This window comes from Nematolebias whitei, chromosome 15, assembly GCF_014905685.2.
Source record: "Nematolebias whitei isolate Nwh7 chromosome 15, NemWhi1, whole genome shotgun sequence".
Lineage (NCBI taxonomy): Eukaryota > Metazoa > Chordata > Actinopteri > Cyprinodontiformes > Rivulidae > Nematolebias > Nematolebias whitei.
Window position 1 is genome coordinate 12,680,024 of NC_056512.1, and position 20,927 is coordinate 12,700,950.

At 44.5% G+C, this 20,927-nt stretch overlaps 1 protein-coding gene across 1 annotated transcript in view; it reads right to left on the reverse strand.

Moving 5' to 3' along the window:
* Positions 1 to 780: 780 nt before the first annotated feature.
* cog1 (component of oligomeric golgi complex 1) overlaps positions 781 to 20,927 on the reverse strand; it is a 45,780-nt gene continuing 25,633 nt past the window's right edge. Inside the window, exons 12-15 of the mRNA XM_037689380.1 lie at positions 12,662 to 12,770; positions 12,430 to 12,539; positions 2,625 to 2,706; positions 781 to 964 (exon numbers count right to left, since the gene is read on the reverse strand). Of these exons, the coding sequence (XP_037545308.1) occupies positions 824 to 964; positions 2,625 to 2,706; positions 12,430 to 12,539; positions 12,662 to 12,770 (442 nt within the window). The 3' untranslated portion in view covers positions 781 to 823. The remainder of the gene's footprint in view (positions 965 to 2,624; positions 2,707 to 12,429; positions 12,540 to 12,661; positions 12,771 to 20,927) is intronic.

Genomic DNA, 20,927 nt, shown 5'->3' on the forward strand with positions numbered 1-20,927 from the left:
TATTAGACATGAATGGGAGAGCATTCACACCTTCCTCTTTATGATGTGCCAAATGTTCTCTATAGGTGAAAGATCTGGACTGCAGGCTGGCCATTTCAGTTAGAAGCCTGTATTAGACATGAATGGGAGAGCATTCCTATTTCTAAACTGTCCCCAGACGTCTGTTGAGTGTTGTAAGAAGGGGGGATGCCACACAGTGGTAAAAATGGACTTGTCCCAACTTTTTTGGGATTTGTTGACGCCATGAAATTTGGAAACAACAGATTTTTCCCTTAAAATTATACATTCTCTCAGTTTAAACTTTTGATTTGTGATTTGTGTTCTATTCTGAATAAAATATTAGATGTTGGCACCTCCACATCATTGCATTCAGTTTTTATTCACAATTTGTTTAGTGTCCCAACTTTTTTGGAATCCGGTTTGTATCTGGATTCCTGAGCATTAACTTTGATGCTTTGAACCACTTTGGCCATGACTGCCTCAGAGGTGTCAGCAGGGGAGAGGGCGGACTCCAGATACCAGCTTATCGCCATCAAACTGGTTGACCCACTATGTGAGGTGCTGTTTATAAGACTGAGTTTGTTGTGACTCCTCAGACTGATGAAGTCTTTTGGATGAATGATGAAAAGTTTCAACAAGAAGAAACTGTCCTGAGGACCTGACTGAACTATCTACCTGGATTACTGAGCATGAACTTTGATACAAGACAGACAGTATTTTCAAACTGTCAATTAATAAATCAAATAAACACAAAGGCAAAATATTGACTGTACATGGTGCTTTTATAGAGTCTCTGCAAATGCAATCAAAAAGTAACAAAGAGTTATTTGGCGATGCCGGACAGCCAGCTGAGTTTAAACAGTGACGGGGACGGAGAGTCTTCATCCTGATCAGCAAGCTGTCTGAAGAGGCTGCCGGGACGGAAACTGTCCTCACTTCCTGCTGACGAGGACTGAAGAGCCTGCTGGAGGAAGAAGACACAAGCAGTCACTTATTGTCTTGTTTGATGATAAGCTCGTACACAGCCCTGCTCTCAGACCTCAGCCTGATCCAGGTTACAGCCACACTTCAAGCTCTTCTTCTTCAGTCTAATTCTGTGAGTTTCATCTGCATGGGTTTATTTGAACAGTCCCTTAAATAAAAAACAAAGCCTTCTTTGAAGGCATGCATAGTTTTACACTAAGATCATATAATATTGAAACAGGAGTACTGCAAATGGCACATTATACACCCATCGAGCAAAGACCTCACATAACCTTTGACCTTGGAGCTGGGGTGATGAAAAGATTAAGCAACAGGCTGACTAGTTGTGGTACACATTTGTATCAAGTTTCAAAAATGTATCTTGAGCAGATAAGAAGTTATAGCCCGGACAAGTGAAGACCTTGTTTTAACTTTGACCTTGACTTGTAACCTTGACTTGGGAGCTGGGGTGATGAAAGTGTACACAACACTTCGTCTACTGATGATGCACGTGTGTATGCAGCTTCATTAAATTATCTTGAGATCAGAAGTGAGGAGCGGGACAAGACAAAGGTCACACACATACAAACGTCTGGAGTGATGTGGCGGCCATCTTGAATTAGGCTGATTTCAAGTTAATCAGCTGTAGACGTACAGTACATCCAAGGATTACTTTCATAAAGTAATGAAAGTTTGAGTTTATGAAACTTTCATAAAGTCATTTTAAATTATTTAGCACCTGATGCTCCTTTGTGCAGCCCACACTGCAGGGTAAACTTCCTGCTGCAACAGATCAGCCGATTTCTGTACAGAATGGAGAAGTGGGCGTGGCCAAGAGTGCTTGCAGGTGGCAAAGAGCAGAGGAGGCAGGGAGCTGAAATCATAACATTCTGTGCTCTTTTAGAACGTTTAGAGTTTAGAAACATTGTTTAGAATATTGCAAGTGTGTGGGGTTTAAAACATATTTTTATATAAATATAAATACTAAAATAAACTACTACTTACTACTTGTACTACTATTCCTACTTTGCAACTTTTCACTTATTGTGGGGCTTCAGGGTACGGATCCCCCATGATAAATGAGGGACTACTGTACTTTCAATAATGTTTTTACTTCCATCCCTCCACTTTTGATTTTAATATGAGCCCACTAGGTGGCGCTCTGCACTCGCTCAGTGAACGAGGCTGTAAAAGGCACCTCCTCAGCAGCTGTTCAGTTGGTACCACAGTGACTGTTCAGGACCAGGAGACCAGAACCACTCACAAATATGTAACATTGGCTTATTTCCTCAATAAATAAAAGACCCAAGTACAATATTTTAGTCTCATTTGTTTAACTAGGTTCTCTTTATCTAATTTTAGGACTTGTGTGAAAATCTGAGGATGTTTTAGGTCATAAAGCAGAAAGTATTGGTAACAAAGATCAGCATGGTCCAAACTGAATTAATGAAGCACTCCCACTCTGCAGGTGCACCAAACCACAGCACAACCAGAGCACAAACACCACACCACTGATGAACTTGCCTGGAAGTGTGGGGGTGGTCTCGTACCAGAAGTGCTGGACAGGGAGAGGAGGGTTCAACACATAACTTTTTACCCAGACTAAATAAGCTCCAACTGCAGCACAACACAAAAGACGACACTCAGAAGCCTTTCCTCACCGTGGTCTTAGGAGGATCCACGCCCACCGATGAGCTCTTGGATTTCCGTGCATTCGACATGCTGAGAGGCAACAACCCGAACCTGCAGATCAGTAAACAACCACAGAGGGGGTGGGTGTGGGGTTTGAGTCCAACAATAGAAACACGTGGTCAGGACCACCAGGGAGTCCTGACCTCTGCAGAAACATCAAAATATCTATCTTTGACTGAACTCCATTACTCTGAACATCTGCCTCTGAACCACACTGTGTTTATTGTGTCATCGTTCATTTTTACTGTCAGAATAGCACGATGGTAAATGGTAAATGGACTGTACTTATATAGCGCCTTTCTATCTTATCGAGATACTCAAAGCACTTTACACTACAATCTGTGTCCTCATTTACCCATTCATACAGCACTCTGCTAGATCTCTACAAAGCTAATTGAACAAATCATTCTAAAGAGACTAATCAGAGCTTTATCACATTCATACACCGATGGGACACACATCAGAGGCAACGAGGGGTTCAGTGTCTTGCCCAGGGACACTTCGGCATGTGACTGCTGGTGGATTTGAACCACCAACTCTTGCATTGGAGGACGACTGCTTTAACCACTCAGCCACAGCCGCCCTATGGATGCCAGATGTTAAAACAGAAAAACAACTTCTCTTTCACATAGCTTTATTAACGGATATTAATTATATTCTGAAGTGGATTTCACTGCAAACGTTATGAATGGTTACTATCTTACCTGTTGAAGATATATTTTTGAACAAGTGATGAAGGGCTAGTCTGAGTATAGTAAGACCAGTGAGTCTTTGTTTCATAATTACAGTCACACACATGCAAACAGCAGCAACAACTAGCTGCAGCACTTCTGGTGCAGCCTGAGGTCATTTCCTGCAGGAATTTCGTGTTAATGCTGACTGTACAATGTAACAGGGACGGTGGTTTAAAGAGATCTCCAACTAGTTGCAACAATAGATCTCATCTGATAAAAAATTACTTCAGTTATAAAAATGAGACCATTAAATACTGTAGGCTGTTTAAGATGAAAATGAAACGTTTCAACAAGAAGAATCCGTGCAGAGGACCTGACCTGGATAGATTTATCTACCTGGATTATTGAGCAGCATCCGGATAAATAGTCTGCTTAGTTTTAAGAATTTTTGTTTAATTTAATGACACACGGGCGCCACCATTTTATTTAAGCAGCAATGCATTCTGGGTAAATGACGTAGACAGTTTTTTTCCAGTGCAAGTTCCCTTCAGCTTGAATGTTAATCCTGAACATTATCTGACATTCAGCCCTTTAATGTGAGCTGGAGCATGTTGACAGAGAGGAGAATGCAGAAATGATTGAGTTGTTGCCTTAGACCCAAAGTGAGCTATTAGCTTCAGAGCCAATGGCATTAATTCCTGAGCTAATTTTATGGCACTTTGCCACCGTCTCAACTCTCATTGGTTCCACATCACACCGCACCAGTTAAGGGCCTTCCCACTGCCAGTATCCACCCCACTCAGCCCGGTTTATGGGACCACCTTGTTCATTGTTCAAAGCAAACTGCTCCAAGGTGACATGAGCAGATGGCAACCGTTGATTGGCCAGCGGAGCAGTCACTGGATGAACCATCCATCCATTAACTTCTGCTTATTCCCAAGTCAGGTTGTGGGGGCAGCAGCTTGAGCAGGGAGGCCCAGACATCTCTTTCCACAGCCACTTCTTCCAGCTCTTCTGGGAGGATTCCAAGGCGTTCCCAGGCCAAACGAGAGACATAGTTTCTCCGGCGTGTCCTGGGTCTTCCCCAGGGTCTTCTACTAGTTGGACATGCCTGAAGCACCTCTCTAGGGAGGCGCCCAGAAGGCATCCTTACCAGATGCCCGAACCATCTCAACTGGCTCCTCTCGATGTGGAGGAGTAGCGGTTCTACTCCAAGTCTCTCCCGAATAACTGAACTTCTCACCCCATCTCGAAGGGAGAGTCCAACTACCATGCGGAGAAACCTCATTTCAACCGCCTGTATCCGCGATATCATTCTTTCAGTCACTACCCAGAGCTCATGACCATAGGTGAGGGTAGGAACGTAAACTGACTGGTAAACAGAGAGCTTTGCCTTACAACTCAGCTCTCTCTTCACCACAAAGGACCAGTACAGAGTCCACAATACTGCAGATGCTGCACCAATCCATCTGTCAATCTCACACTCCAATCTTCCCTCACTCGTGAACAAAACCCCAAGACACTTGAATTCCTCCACTTGAGGCAGAACCTCACCCTCGACCTGAAGAGAGCAATCCACCCTTTTCCGGTTGAGGACCATGGACTCAGATTTGGAGGTGCTGATTCTCATCCCAGCCACTTCACACTTGGCTGTGAACCGCTCCAGTGAGAGCTGGAGATCACAGCACAATGACGCCAACAGGACCACATCATCTGCAAAGAGCAGAGATGGAATCCTGAGGCCACCAAACCGAAAACCCTCCGCCAGCTAGCTGCACCGAGAAATTCTGTCCATAAGTTATGAACAGAATTGGTGACAACAGGCAGCCCTGGCGGAGTCCAACTCCCACCCTGAAGGGGTCCGACTTACTGCCGGCAATGCAAACCAAAATCTCGCACTGCTTGTATAGGGACTGAACAGCCCATAACAACGGGCCTCCAATCCCATACTCACGGAGCACCCCCACAGTGTACCCCAAGGAACACGGTCGAATGCCTTCTCCAAGTCCACAAAACGCATGTAGACTGGATGGGAAAACTCACATGACCCCTCAAGGACCCTAGTGAGGGTAAAGAGCTGATCCAGTGTTCCATGACCAGGACGGAACCCACATTGTTCCTCCTGGATCTGAGGTTCGACCAACGATCAGACTCGCTTCTCCAGTACCCCTGAACAGACCTTACCAGGGAGGCTAAGGAGAGTGATGCCCCTATAATTGGAGCACACCCTCCGGTCCCCCATTTTGAAGAGGGGAAACACCACCCCAGTCTGCCAGTCCAGTGGCAGTGCCCCCGATGTCCATGAAACGTTGCAAAGGCATGTATTAGCCAAGACAGCCCCACAACATCCAGAGCAAATCAGGGTGAATCTCATCCACTCCTGGAGCCCTGCCGCCTCAGAGCTTTTTAACTACCTCGGCGACCTCAGCCACGGTTATGGACGGATCAACCCCAAAGTCCCCTGACTCAGTTTCCTCCATGGAAGACGTGCTGGTGGGAATGAGAAGGTCCGCAAAATATTCCTTCCACCTCCCGACGACATCACTGGTTGAGGTCAACAGCACCCCACCTTCATAGAACACAGTGTTAGTAAAGTGCTGCTTTCCCCTCCTCAGCTGCCTGACGGCTTGCCAGAATCTCCTCGGAGCTGACCGAGAGTCTCTATCCAAGGTCTCACCGAACTTCTCCCACATCCGAGCTTTTGCCTCAGCAACAGCCAAGGCTGCACACCGCTTGGCCCTCCAGTACTCTTCAGCTGCCTCCAGAGTCCCACTGGCCAACAAGGCCCGATAGGACTCCTTCTTCAGCTTGACAGCCTCCCTAACCCGGGGTGTCCACCACCGAGTTCGTGGATGACCACCGCAAGAAGCACCGACAACCTTGTGGCCACAGCTCAAGGCAGCTACCTCAACAAGCGAGGTGCAGAACATGGCCCACTCAGAGTCAATGTCCCCCACCTCAGCTGGGATGCGGTTAAAGCTCTCCCAGAGGTGAGTTGAAGATCTCTCTGATGGGTTCTTTTGCCAGGCGTTCCCAGCAAATCCTCACTACACATTTGGGTCTACCGAGTCTGTCCGACATCTTCCCCTACCATCTGATCCAACTCACTACCAGGTGGTGATCAGTTGACAGCTCAGCTCCTCTCTTTACCCGAGTGTCCAAAACAAACGGCCGCAAATCAGATGACACGACTATGAAGTCAATCATCGATTTACGACCTAGGGCGTCCTGGTACCAAGTGCACTTATGGACACCCTTATGTTTGAACATAGTGTTTGTGATGGACAAACTATGACTAGTACAGAACTGTCATTACCCACGTGGGCATTGAAGTCCCCCAGCAGAATAAAGGAGTCCCCATCTGGCGCACCTTCTAGCACCCCTGCCAAGGACTCCAAGAAGGTCGTATACTCTGAACTGCAGTTTGGCGCAAAGGCACAAACAATAGTCAGAGCCCGTCCCCCCAACCTGAAGGCAAAGGGAAGCCACCCTCTCATCTACCGGAGAAAACTAGAACACACAGGTACCAAGTCAGGGGGCTACAAGTAGACCCACACCAGCTCGACGCCTGTCACCATGGGCAACTCCAGAGTGGAATTAGGTCCAACCCCTATCAAGGAGATTAGTTCCAGAGCCAATGCTGTGCGTCGAGGTGAGCCCAACTATATCTAGTCGGTACCTCTCAACCTTGCGCACAAGCTCAGGCTTCTTCCCTGCCAGAAAGGTTACATTCCATGTCCCAAGAGCTAGCTTTGGTAAGCCAGGGTCAGAGCGCCAAGGTCCCCGCCTTCTGCCACTGCCCATAGCATGATGAACTGGATGAACCACCCAGCAAAACTGCAAACTACATCTGAACCTCCAATTCCTCTCTGATCGTGTTGACGGATGGCACCACATGAAATGAGAGCATTTACAGAGCGATATTGGAGATGATAGCTCAGCATGGCTACACATGGACACAGTGATAAGATAAAAAATAAAGTCAGATTATAGGGCGATTAAATATCACAAGCCGAGTGTTACAGTTACAATACCGCCCACATAGCTAGAAAAAAGTCAGTGTCAAATCACCTACACCTGAGAAGAACCAAAATTCCGAACTTGCAATGACAGCATTGTAAGATGGGGACAGTTGAAGACGGAGGCATCTGCTACTGTTTAATGATGGCAAATTGTAAATGGACTGTAATTGTATATCTCCTTTCTATCTTATCAAGACAGTGAAAGCTCTTTACAACACAATCTGTGCCTCATTTACCCATTCATACAGAACTTTACTAGATCTATACAGAAAATAATCAGTGCTTTAGATCACATTTGTATATCGATGGGACACACATCAGAGACAATGAGGGGTTCAATGTCTTGCCCAGGGACACTTCAGCATGTGACTGCTGGTGGAATCGAACCCCCAACTCTTGCATTGGAGGACAACTGCTCTAACCAGATGCAGCTTTAGAAATATTACTAGAGCCTGATTTGTGTTTGAACAGTTTTTGTCCTGTTGAGCTCTCTGAATTGTCAAAAATAATAACCTTATCCAAACCATCCACATGTCTGCTAGATCCCATCCCAACCAGACTGTTTAAAGATGTATTTCCCTTAATTAATGTCCACATTTTGAATCTGCTTAATTTGTCTTTAATGAATGGTTACATACCACAGCGCTTTAAGGTTGCTGTAATTAAAGCTTTACTTAAGAAGTCTGACCTTGATTCAGAAATTCTGCCCAATTATAGACCTATATCTAACCTAACTTTCATCTCAACAATTCTAGAGAGAATAGTTGCTGGTCAGTTACGTGAACATCTATAAATAAATAATCTGTTTGAAGAGTTTCAGTCAGGGTTTAGAGCTCATCATAGCACAGTAACAGCATCAGTGAACAGCTCTTGGTGTCTCCTACCACCGAGGAGCTAACCTCTCAGTTCAACTCTGCCTGTTTAAATGTTCTGGACCGTGTTGCTCCCCTTAAACCAGAAAAACGAAACTTAGATCTGAGCCTTGGCTGAATGACGTCACTCAAGCCGTTAGGGAGCAGTGTCGCAGAGCTGAACGAAGGTGGAGGAAGGACAGGCTGCAGGTTTCTTTTCAAATGTTAAGGGAGAGTTGGCGTCACTATCAAAAAACTATTAAAGCTGCCAAATGTAAATTCTTCTCTGATTTGATTGTCTCCAAATCCCACAACCCCCGAGTTCTTTTCTCCACCCTGAACTCAGTTCTACACCTCAGTGAGCCTTCACCTCTGGATGTCTCAACTGAGCTGTGTGAAAATTTCCTCCATTTCTTTTTAGAAAAAGTGGCAAACACCCGGGCACTCATTTCTCCACCAGCTCATGATCTGTCCATCCCATCTCAGTGTGTGGCTGTGTTTGACCACTTTGAGCCCATCTCTCTGTCCTCTCTGGAGCAGGTAATGTGCAGCATGAAGCCATCTGGTTCCCCCTTTGATGTGGTCCCCCCTCGACTACTAAAGGAAGTTTTTCCTACCCTGGGTCCTTTTATTCTCGCTATTCTGAATAGCAGTTTATCCTCAGAGTCAGAGTTTCTTTATTGTCATTCGCACCTCATGTGGTACATGTGGTGGAGCGAAATTATGTACACGGGGTCCCAGTTACATCCAACAATAAAATGTCTAAGAAAAACAGTAATAACATCTCAGGTGTGGTGCCAAAGACTTTTAAACATGCTGCTGTCCAGCCCCTCCTGAAAAAACTTAACCTTGACCCCTCAGTCATGTCCAACTTCCGGCCTGTCTCCAGACTCCCATTCACCTCTAAACTACTGGAAAAAATTGTTGAGTCTCAGTTGAAACAGTTTTTGGGGGATCACGCTATCCTAGAGTTATTCCAATCTGGCTTCAAATCTCTCCATAGCACTGAAACTGCTCTACTGAAGGTTTTTAATGACATTTTCACATCCACAGACGCAGGTGATTCTGTGCTGCTTGTCCTATTGGATCTTACATCTGCTTTTGACACCATCGACCACAAGATCCTCATTTCTAGACTGGAGCAGTGGGTGGGCATCACAGGGTCAGCCCTTAAATGGTTTGGGTCCTACCTCTCTGACAGAACCTTCTGTGTCAATATCAAAGATTTTAGTTCGGCATCGACAGCGCTCCAGTGGGGGGTACCGCAGGGGTCCATCCTCAGTCCCCTTCTCTTTTCTTTATACCTGCTGCCACTAGGTGCTATTTTCCGCAAACACAACATACCCTTTCACTTTTACGCCGATGATTGCCAAATTTACTTCCCCCTGAGGCACAGAGGCACACGCTGTAATCAGCCTCTTCTTGACTGCCTGGCTGACATCCGGGACTGAATGGCTTTAAACTTCTTAAGCTTCAATGAGAAGAAGTCTGAAGTCATGCTGTTCCATCCCAGTGGCTCACTCATGAACCATGACATTGACCTTTTCTCTCTAGCCCCGCTAGAGAAACAAAAGGTCACTAATCTGGGGGTGATAATGGACCCGTCCTTAAAACTCAACAGTCACGTAAACATGATGGTCAAATCCTGTTTTTTTCAGCTGAGACGGCTGTCTAAGCTGAAGCCTATACTCTCCAAAAAGAACCTTGAGACAGTGATCCACGCCTTTATAACATCTAGGCTTGATTACTGCAATTCACTTCTGTTTGGAATCAGTCAGTCCGCCATTTCACGTCTTCAACTGGTCCAAAATGCTGCAGCCCGATTTTTAACTGGTATAGGCTATAGAGAGCACATCACGCCAGTTTTGGCCTCCCTGCACTGGCTACCCATTCACCTTCGGATCCAATTCAAAATTCTCATGTATGTTTTTAAATCACTGAACAGTTCCGCCCCATCCTATCTCACTGATCTTCTGCAGCCATATGTCCCACCACGCTCTCTGAGGTCAGCAGACCAGATGCTTCTCTCAGTCCCAGAAACCCGTCGTAAGCTCAGAGGTGACAGGGCTTTCTCTGTTGCAGGTCCACGACTGTGGAATGAGTTGCCACTGAGTGTCCGGCAGGCTCCCACACTCTCAGTCTTTAAGTCTCGCTTGAAGACCCACTTCTATTCGATTGCCTTTAACACGGTGTGATTTGTTTTGGTCCGGTCTGTTCTCTACTCTGTTGGCCATTTTAGTTAGCTTCTGCTGCTATTTGTATCTGTATTTCTATTTTATGTTTTCCTGTCTGCTGTGCATGTTTGTTTTCTCTTGTACAGCACTTTGGTTGGCCTTGTTGTTGTTTTAAGTGCTCTATAAATAAATTGGTATGGTATGGTATGGTATGGTGAAAGTCACTAATGATATTCTCATGGCCTCTAACTATGGACATGTATCTACACTGATCCTGTTAGACCTCAGTGCTGCATTTGATACAGTTGATCATCATATTTGTTACAGAGGCTTGAATATGATATTGGAATTACAGGAACGGCTCTATAATGGTTTAAATCATATTTATCTGATAGATTCCAATTTGTAAATAAATCTTCGTACACAAAAGTTAGTCATGGAGTTCCTCAGGGCTCAGTGCTTGGACAAATACTCTTTACTTTACATATGCTTCCATTAAGTAATGTTATTAAACAGCATGCAATTAATTTTCATTGTTATGCTGATGATACACAATTATATTTGTCCATGAAACCCAATGAATCCAACCAGTTACTTAAGTTACAAGCATGTCTTAAAGACATAAAAGCCTGGATGAGCATTAATTTTCTCCTTTTAAACTCAGACAAGACCGAGGTTTTAGTTTGTGGACCTGAGTATCTTAGGAATAATTTTTTCAGTTTTTCTCCCTCCTTAAATGGCATTAATCTGGCCTCCAGTTCTAATGTTAAAAATCTTGGTGTTATTTTTGATCAGGACATGTCTTTTAACCCTCACATTAAAAACATTACTAGAACTGCCTTCTTCTACCTGTGTAACATCATTAAAATTAGAAACATCTTATCTAAAAATGATGCAGAAAAACTGGCTCATGCATTTGTCACGTCTAGACTGAACTATTGCAATGGTTTATTATCTGGGTGTCCAAATACTTCTTTAAAAATTCTTCAGTTAACCCAACATGCTGCCAGTCTTAACTGCAGGTTATGGTTCCTAGAGTTTCCAAAAGCAGAATGGGAGGCAGAGCTTTCAATTATCAGGCTACTCTCTTGTGGAACCATTTATTTTTCCATTCAACCTTTATTTATACAGGTTAATCCCATTGAGCCTTGAACCAACTTGAACCAACTTCCAGTTTCTGTCCATGAGGCTGACACATTGTCCAGTTTTAAGACTGGGCTTAAGACTTTCCTTTTTGATAAATCCTACAGTTAGGGTTGGCTTGGGTTTCCTGAGCTGTCCCTTAGCATTATGCTGCTATAGGCTTAGACTGCTGGAGGACACACTGACCACATTTCTTCACTCTGCTACTGTCTTTACTTACTCTGCTCAACCTGTTTTGTATTTGTAATTATTTCTTCTATCCTTAAAATGTGTTTTTGTCATTCAGGTTCACCTGCATCTACACCTGGACCTGCCATTCTGTGTTTGTTTCCCTCTTTTTTTCCTGCCTTCTCAAACCAGCCTGTCAAAGCAGATGGCCACTTGTCCTGAGCCTGGTTCTGCTGGAGGTTTCTTCCTTTTAAAAGAGAGTTTTTCCTTTCCACTGTTGCCATTGTGCTTGCTCAGGATGGGAGAATGCGACAAAGTGAAGATTCAATGAGTCTGCTGGTTTCCTTAGATAGAGAACTTTACCAATTGGCTTTTCTACGTACAGTATAGTTACTAAGCATACTGAAGCCTTCAGTTTCTGCAATACTTTCATCAACTAATCATAAAAAATGTGGTTCAAAAATAATTTATCTTAATTTTTTTATAGCAGGTTCTGCTAATGCTAGTTTTAAATTTAAACTGCTGTCAGTTTCAGACTGTGTTGTTTTTTCACCAGAAAGTGCTACAATTAGCTGCTGCTGCTTTGTGCTTGTAAATGACCACAGAATGTGCTCGTTCAGTCATCAGTCATGTCATAAATAAACTGAGCATACAAGTGGCATACTATTAATTGTTTGAAACTTTCACATAGAAAGCCACTTTCGAAAAGCTGAAATATCCCGAACTGGTGGTGACCTCTGACCTGATCTGGCTGCTGGCCAGTGGCAGGATGTTGTAAGGTTCCTGGGTGTTCAGAGCACTGCTCCGTGAAGTAAACTGCTTCTCTGACCCAGTAAGCAAACCCAGCAGCACCTGAAAGGTACAGTTATCAACAGTACATCAGCAGCATCTTCACTCATCATAACTTTTCTATAAACAACGTCAGCTGTGATTTTTGTCTTTCCTTCATGTGTTGTCGTGTGGCTCCAACGTACCGAGGTCCTCTGTGACAGGTGGCTGAGGTTGGCGGTCAGCAGGGGGGTGAACACATCCAGGTCAAAGGGGTCGATGAAACTTTCCAACCAATCACAAATCTCATGGAATCTAGAAGATATGGCCCAACATTTAAAAAAAAACAAAAAAACTCAAACTTATTTCTAATGATCAAACATTAACGTGGAAAACTGCAGGAAAGTGGCCCTTTGATGAATGAACCATTCATCCATACATCTGTTCATCTTCCGCTTGTTCTGAAATCGGGTCTTGGGGATAGCAGCTTGAGCAGAGTGGTCAATTCAATTCAATTCAGTTTATTTATATAATGGACTGCACTTAAATAACACTATCTTATTAAGATGCTTAAAGCGCTTTACACTACAATCTGTGCCTCATTTACCCATTCATACAACACTACTATTTATGTACAAAGTCTAATCAGAGCTTTATCACATTCATACATCGATGGAACACACATCGGAGGCATTGAGGAGTTCAGTGTCTTGCCCAGGGACACTTCAGCATGTGACTGCTGGTGGAATCGAACCCCTAACTCTCCAATTGGAGGATGACTGCTCTAACCACTCGGCCACAGCTGCCCCACCCATGAACCTGAGATTAAGGGGCCGTTTACACGGCGCGTATTTTGAGTGCATCCACTCCTTTCTCTCTGCAGTTCTGCTGATCATTTACACGACACCAGTGGGCCCCCTCTTTGAATCCAGAGGTTTCTGAACCCACCTTCCAGAGTGGAGGTTTTTCGCTGACCCCCCGCTGATAATGTAAACATCTCCCACTGAGGTTTTGTGTTAAACCACATGCGCACACGCAGACAGACACTATATTTCTATCAACATGGCGGCGGACACACTGCTTTCAGAACTACGACCGATGGAATATATTTTTAATCTTGTAGTTAATCTACGTCAGATTCCAGGTGCTGTGACCGACATCTGTGTTGGAAGAGACACAGTCTGATCCAGTTCTAATATCGCTGTTTATAGAACATGGCACGCTCACACGTCGTGTTGCATTATAACATCTAAATGTGCTAAATAATAACAGTTTAATAATAATAAACAGTATTTATGTTAGTGTGAGAGATAATGAAGCTCTGAGCTAAATGAAGCTATCTGGACATTATGTAATTCAAATTTAAAATGATGCTAAACATATAGCGTGAACACTAAAGTTGAAAATGAAGACATCAGGTTTAATTTTTATTTATTTATTCAACACCACAAACTGTATGTCACACAAACACTGATAATTAAACTGAACACACTATTAAAACAGGTTAACTGTAAACTACGTTAATGAACAACTGGACTCTTGTTTTCATCTGGTATGGAAGTCCCACGTTGTTCATCTGGCTCGTTCAGGCGGTCACTACTTTGATTAATGTAGCTTAAAACATTGAATGGACTGAATAAAACAACTGAGGGGAATTTTAAATAAATAGTTCATCCAACATCTCTCTCTTCGACGTCCACCTGCCCTGCACCTGGGCCAAGCCTCGTTCAGAACCGGTCCGCCTGGTGGGAGACAGCTTCTTCTTCTTCTTTAAGGAAAAAATTAAAACTCGGTTGTTTTGTAACCTAAGTAAACACAAACTAACATTATTAAGAACATTGATTTACCTGCTGTAAAACAGCTACTGATTATCACGGAGTAAAGTCTGACATCGTCGGCTCGGTTCTGGTCCACTCAGCGACCGGTGTGGAGCTGTTAGACGAAGCGGTCCCGCTTGGCGTCAAATCTGTCGACTCTTATCCACAATCCAGCCAAAATCCAGCTTTTACTTGTTGTTAAATTGTTGTTAGCTGAGCTTTTTAGCTCACAGGAAAGGCACGTGCCGTATGCGCATTAGGTGAAGGTACAAAATTCACAGGGCATTCTAATGATCGGGCATGGTAACTACAGCGGATTCGGGAGGGCAGGGGAGATTCCTTCGGATGCATGTAAACACAAAATCCGTCTGTGTCAACGCGGATCTTTTCCTCTAATTAACATACAAAAAAAACTAAGTTTCCCCCCACCTTGTTCGTGTAAATAGGGCCTAAGAGTCTCATGCTCTATTGACTGAGATAGTCGGGCAAAACCCAGAAATACTTGAACTCCTCCACTTGAGACAGAATCTCGCCCTCGACACGAAGAGAGCAATCTAGCCTTTTTCAACTGAGGACCATGGCTTCAGATTTGGAGGTGCTGAGTCTCATCCCAGCCACTTCACACTCGGCTGTGAACTGCTTCAGTGAGAGCTGAAGATCAAGGCATGATGATGCCAACAGGACCACATCATCTGCAAAGAACAGAGAAGGAACCCTGAGGCCAACAAACCAGACTCCCTCCACCCCCTGGCTGTACCGAGAAATTTTATCCATAAAAGTTATGAACAGAATCAGTGACAACGGACAGCCCTGGTGGAGTCCAACTCCCACCTTGAAGGAGTCTGACTTACTACCAGCAATGCAAACCAAACTCTTGTACCGCTTGTATAGGGACCCAACAGCCTGTAGCAACAGGCCCCCGATCCCATCCTCATGGAGCACCCCACACAGTATGCCTCGAGGAATAAGGTCTAAAGCAGGGGTGTCAAACTCCAGGCCTCGAGGGCTTGAGTCCTGCAACTTTTAAATGTGTGTCTGATGCCACACAGCTGAATCATATGACTGAATTAGCTTCTCAGTGCAGTCAAATTTTCCAAGGTCCTGCTAATTTGAAGACTTCCGGTAAGATGGCGCCTGTGTACATGGCTTGCAATCTACCTCTGCTGATGGTGTTCGTATTTTTTGGTGTTTTTTTAATTTCTCATCTGTGACATCAACTCTCTGCTGGTGTATGAATGACAACAACTTTTGGATCTTCGACTTTGTGTCACCAACGTCGCTTATTTTGATCAATATGAGCGTAACTCTGGAATTACTGCCTCCGGATTGTTCTTTTTTCAATGCTCCAAGGACAACTGGTCGTGGTGGAGGATTATTGGCTATTTTAAAGAAATATTTGCATTGCAGACAGCTCCATGGTTCAGCCAATTATTCAAGTTTTGAACTGCTCTGTTGTGAGCTGGGCCGCTCCAACCCAGTTCTGTGTGCTATTTTTTTACAGACTCCCCGGATAACAAACAGTTTTTAAACAAACTCTCTGACTTTTTAACTGGTGTTCTTCTCCAATATGATCGGGTTTTGATTTTAGGAGGTTTTAATATCCATGTGTGCTGCCCTGATAAACCATTAGCTCAGGACTTTCTAGACCTCATCCAGTCCTTTAACTTTGTTCAGAGTGTTGTTGGTCCGACTCACCAGCAGGGCCACACTCTTGACTTAGTTTTAATGCATGGTTTGTCCGTTTCTGATTTAGAAATTGGTAACACTGTTTTTTCCGACCACAAACCGGTTTTATTCAACACCTCTTTGATTTGTGAACCTGCACCTCCCCCCACACCCAAACCCTGTAGGATTTTTAACCCTTCCACTGCCACACTCTTCTCTTCCATCTTTGCTAGTAATTCTGTTACAGACTCTGAACTCTATGTGGGTCTTACTACAAAGGAGTTGCTTTCTCAGCATCAGGAGGCGTGTGTACAGATCCTGGACTCAGTCGCCCCGTTAAAGCTCAGGAATCAAAAACGCATGCCCCACACTTGGGTAAATGAGACCACACGAGAGGCAAGACGCCTGTGCAGGAGAGCTGAGCGTGGATGGAAAAAAGATAAACGCCAGGTTTCCTTTGATATGTTAAAATCATGTTGGAAAGCGTATCAGACCACCGTTAAACAGGAGAAAAACAAATATTTCTCAAAAATTATCAACTTAAACAGTCACAACCCCTGCGTTCTTTTCAACACCATTAACACCATTCTAAACGTGCCTCAGTCTGCCACCATTGAGGCCTCTGTTGACACCTGTAATAAATTTGTCAGGCATTTTGTTGAAAAGGTTGAGTCGATTAGGTAATCGATTCCACACTCCACAGCCGACCCTTCAGTTCTTGTCCCCTGCTTAGCAGTCTTCAGTCACTTTGACCACATCTCACTCTAATTTTTAAATGAGGTCGTTGGTCACTTGAAACCCTCAGGCTCCCCTGCTGATCCCATCCCTGCTGCATTTTTTAAACAGGTTCTACCGTCAACAGCAGTTTGGCTACAGGTGTGGTTCCTGATGTTTTAAAACATGCAGTGGTAACTCCATTAATTAAAAAACTCGGACTTGACCCTGCAGCTTGTTCAAACTTCAGGCCAATCTCAAAACTTTCATTTCTTTCTAAAATCTTGGAGAAAATAGTTTTTAGTCAACTAACCAAGTTTTTGAATGTAAATGGAATTGTTGAGATTTTTCAGTCAGGATTTAAACAATTGCACAGCACCGAGACAGCTTAGTAAGGGTCTGTAATGACATTCTGTTAGCGAATGACTCTGGTCAGTCTGTGATCCTGGTACTCCTCGACCTTACCACGTTCGTATCTGTGTGACAGGAGTTTTTGTGTTAACTTTGGCAATCATTTATCTGCTTCTGTCCCTCTTTCCTGTGGGACCCCGCAAGGCTCCATTCTTGGACCCCTTCTGTTATCATTGTATCTGCTCCCCTTGGGGTCCATCCTGAGGAAACATAGTATTTTGTTTCATTGTTACGCCGATGATTCTCGGATTTATCTGCCTTTAAAACCCAAAAGTTCCTGCTCCATCCACCCTTTGCTAAAATGTCTTGATGACATCAAGACTTGGATCGCTGCAAACTTCTTGAGTTTTAATGATCAGAAGACTGAGGTCATTGTGTTTAACCCAAGCTCTACCACTGTCACTGATCCTGTAAACCTACACTCCCTTCAGCCACATCTAAAGTAGTCTGTTACCCATCTCGGGATAGTTTTAGACTCGGACTTTAAGTTTAATAAACAGATCAACTCTGTTCTACAAAAAAGCTTCTTTCAGCTAAGGCAGATAGCAAAGCTTAAGTCCGTTCTGTCCAGATCAGACCTTGAAAAACTAGTCCATGCATTTATTACAACCCGACTGGACTACTGTAACTCACTTTATGTTGAGATTAGTCAGGCTTCACTTTCACGTCTCCGGCTCGTACAAAATGCAGCAGCTAGGCTTTTAACAGGAACTCACAGCACATTACTCCAGTTCTGTCCTCCCTTCACTGGCTTCCTGTGCATGTTAGAATCAATTTTAAAATTCTCCTGCTAACGTTCAAGTGCATTAACGGCCTTGCACCCTCATACCTCTCTGACCTTCTTCATCCTTATGCTCCTTCTCGGGCTTTACCATACCATACCATACCACTTTATTTATAGAACACTTAAAACAGCTACAAGGCCAACCAAAGTGCTGTACAGACAAAACAACAGGTAACACACAAAGCAATATACAAAATGAGGTAAATCAGAATATAGACATAAAAAATTATGCAGATAATGACGACAAACCAGTGTGGAACATACAGGATTAAAACACAGATCATCTGGTGTTGAAAGCTACTGAATAGTAGTGAGTTTTTAAACGGGACTTGAAAACTGAGAGGGAGGGAGCCTGTCTGACAAGCAGAGGTAACTCGTTCCAGAGTCTTGGTCCTGCTACAGAGAAGGCCCTGTCACCTCTGCGCTTAAGACGAGTTCCTGGAACTGTGAGGAGCAACTGGTCCGCTGACCTCAGGGAACGTGGTGGGACATACGGTTGTATCAGATCAGAGAGATAGGAGGGGGCGACACTGTTCAGTGATTTGTAGACATACATCAGTATTTTGAACTGGATTCGAAAGTGAACCGGTAACCAGTGCAGGGAGGCCAAAACTGGTGTAATGTGCTCTCTTTTGCCTGTACTGGTTAAAAATCGGGCTGCTGCATTCTGGACCAGTTGTAGTTGTGCAATGGGAGTTTGACTGATACCAAACAGGAGTGAATTGCAGTAATCAAGCCTAGATGTAATGAATGCATGTATTACTGTCTCCAGGTTATTTTTGGACAATATGGGCTTCAGTTTAGACAGCCGCCTCAGTTGGAGGAAACATGATTTAACAATCATGTTTACATGATTATTAAGTTTCAGGGAAGGGTCCATTATCACTCCCAGATTAGTGACTCTTTGTTTTTCTGACAGGGTTAGAGCGGAGAGGTCGATGCAGTGGTTTGTGATCGTGTCATTGGGAGGGAACAACATGACTTCAGACTTCTTTTCATTGAAACTTAAGAAGTTTAAAGCCATCCAGTCCCTGATGTCAGCCAGGCAGTCGAGCAGCAGTTGAATCGAGCATGTACCATTGTGTCTTAGGGGGAAGTAAATTTGACAGTCATCGGCATAGAAGTGAAAGGGCATGTTGTGTTTCCGGAAAATAGCACCAAGCGGCAGCAGGTATAAAGAGAATAAGAGGGGACCCAGGATGGACCCCTGCGGAACCCCCCATTTAAGCTCTGCCTCTGCGGAACTAAAATCCTTGATGGAGACACAAAAGGATCCGTCAGTGAGGTAGGATCTGAACCAATTGAGGACTGACCCTGTGACGCCCACCCACTGCTCTAACCTAGCAATGAGGATCTCATGGTCGATGGTGTCGAAGGCGGCCGTGAGGTCCAATAGGACAAGCAGCACAGAATCACCAGTATCTGTGGATCTGAAGACGTCGTTAAATACCTTCAGCAGGGTAGTTTCAGTGCTGTGGAGAGGTTTAAAGCCAGATTGGAATAGCTCTAAGATGGTGTGACCTTCCAGGAAGCACTTCAACTGGGACTCGACTATTTTCTCGAGTACTTTAGAAACAAATGGGAGTTTGGAAACAGGCCGGAAGTTGGACATGACTGAGGGGTCAAGGTTTGTTTTTTCAGGAGAGGCTGGACAGCAGCATGTTTAAAGGATTTTGGCACCACGCCAGTGGATAAACTACTGTTTACTATATCAAGAATGGATGGACCTAGAGTGGGAAAAATCTCCTTTAGTAGTCGAGGGGGGACCACATCAAAGGGGGAACCAGAAGGTTTCAAGCTGCACATGACCTGCTCTAGACAGCGCCAACTCTCTTTAAGTATTTGAAAAGAGACCTGCAGCCTGTCTTTCCTCCACTTTCGTTCCGCCCTCCTACATTGCTGCCTAATGGCCTTGGTGACGTCACTCAGCCAAGGTTCTGCTCTGAGTTTTGATTTTAACAGGTGCAACATGATCCAGAGTCTTTAAGCAGACAGAGTTGAACTGGGATGTCAGTCCCTTAGTGGTGGTGAGAAACACGGGGGCTAAATTATCATTTCAGAGTTATAAACATCTGTGAAACGTGTGTCAGTGAAATGGTTAATTGCCCGGGTGCTATGTGCAGGAATGCACGGCTTAGGAATTAGATGGGGGAGGGTGAACTCAAACTGGACTGGCATGTGGTCTGAAAAAACATTATCACCAATAACAAGATTACTAACAGTCGCATCATGAGTTAAAACAAGGTCCAGTGTATGTCCACACTCTTGGGTGGGACCGTTTACATGCTGAGTTAAATTAAATGAGTCCAATAAATCTAAAAAGTCCTTAACCAAGGGCTTCTCAGGACAGTACACGTGCAACTTAAAGTCCCCAATAATGAAAACATGCTCATATTTTGGTGTGATTTCAGCTAAGAAGTCAGAAAACTAATTTATGAAAGCCTTAGACCGAGGTGGGTGGTAGACGAGTGCAAATAAAGTCTGAGGTGAATATCCGAGTTCAAAGACGCTCAGCTCAAACCTGGCGCGGGAAACTGGGATGGGCAGTTGTTTACAGTCAAAAGTTGATTTGAATATTGTTAATAATCCACCACCGTGCCGGCCTGATGGCCGCGGGGCGTTAAAATACAAACAGTTCGGTGGCAATAATTCCGTCAAGGCGCTGGACTCACCCGGAGACATCCAAGTCTCTGTGATACACAGAAAGTCCAAATCGTGCTCTTGAAAGTAATCCCTGAGGATAAAAGTTTTGTTGGTAACAGATCTTGCGTGGACCAAACACATCCAGATATTGTCCGAAGTGGAGCTAGCAGCGGTGGAGTTAGTGCGCGCTAATGGCCGCAGGTTTTCAATAACAGCTCCTCCAGGTCGGTCCGAGCTGCGCACCGGCTGACAACTCACGTTGGTTACCTGGTCCGGGCACACAGGAGAGGAAGATGCAGCGCGCAGAGCTTTCAGCTTCACCAGCTGACCAGCACGTTTTCCCCGGCGTCTGAACCGATATCTCCGGGCAGGGAGGTGAGGAGCGCAGCGGAGGTAAGCTGGCACGTCCGCCAGCGGGGGGGGGGGGGGGGGGGGGGG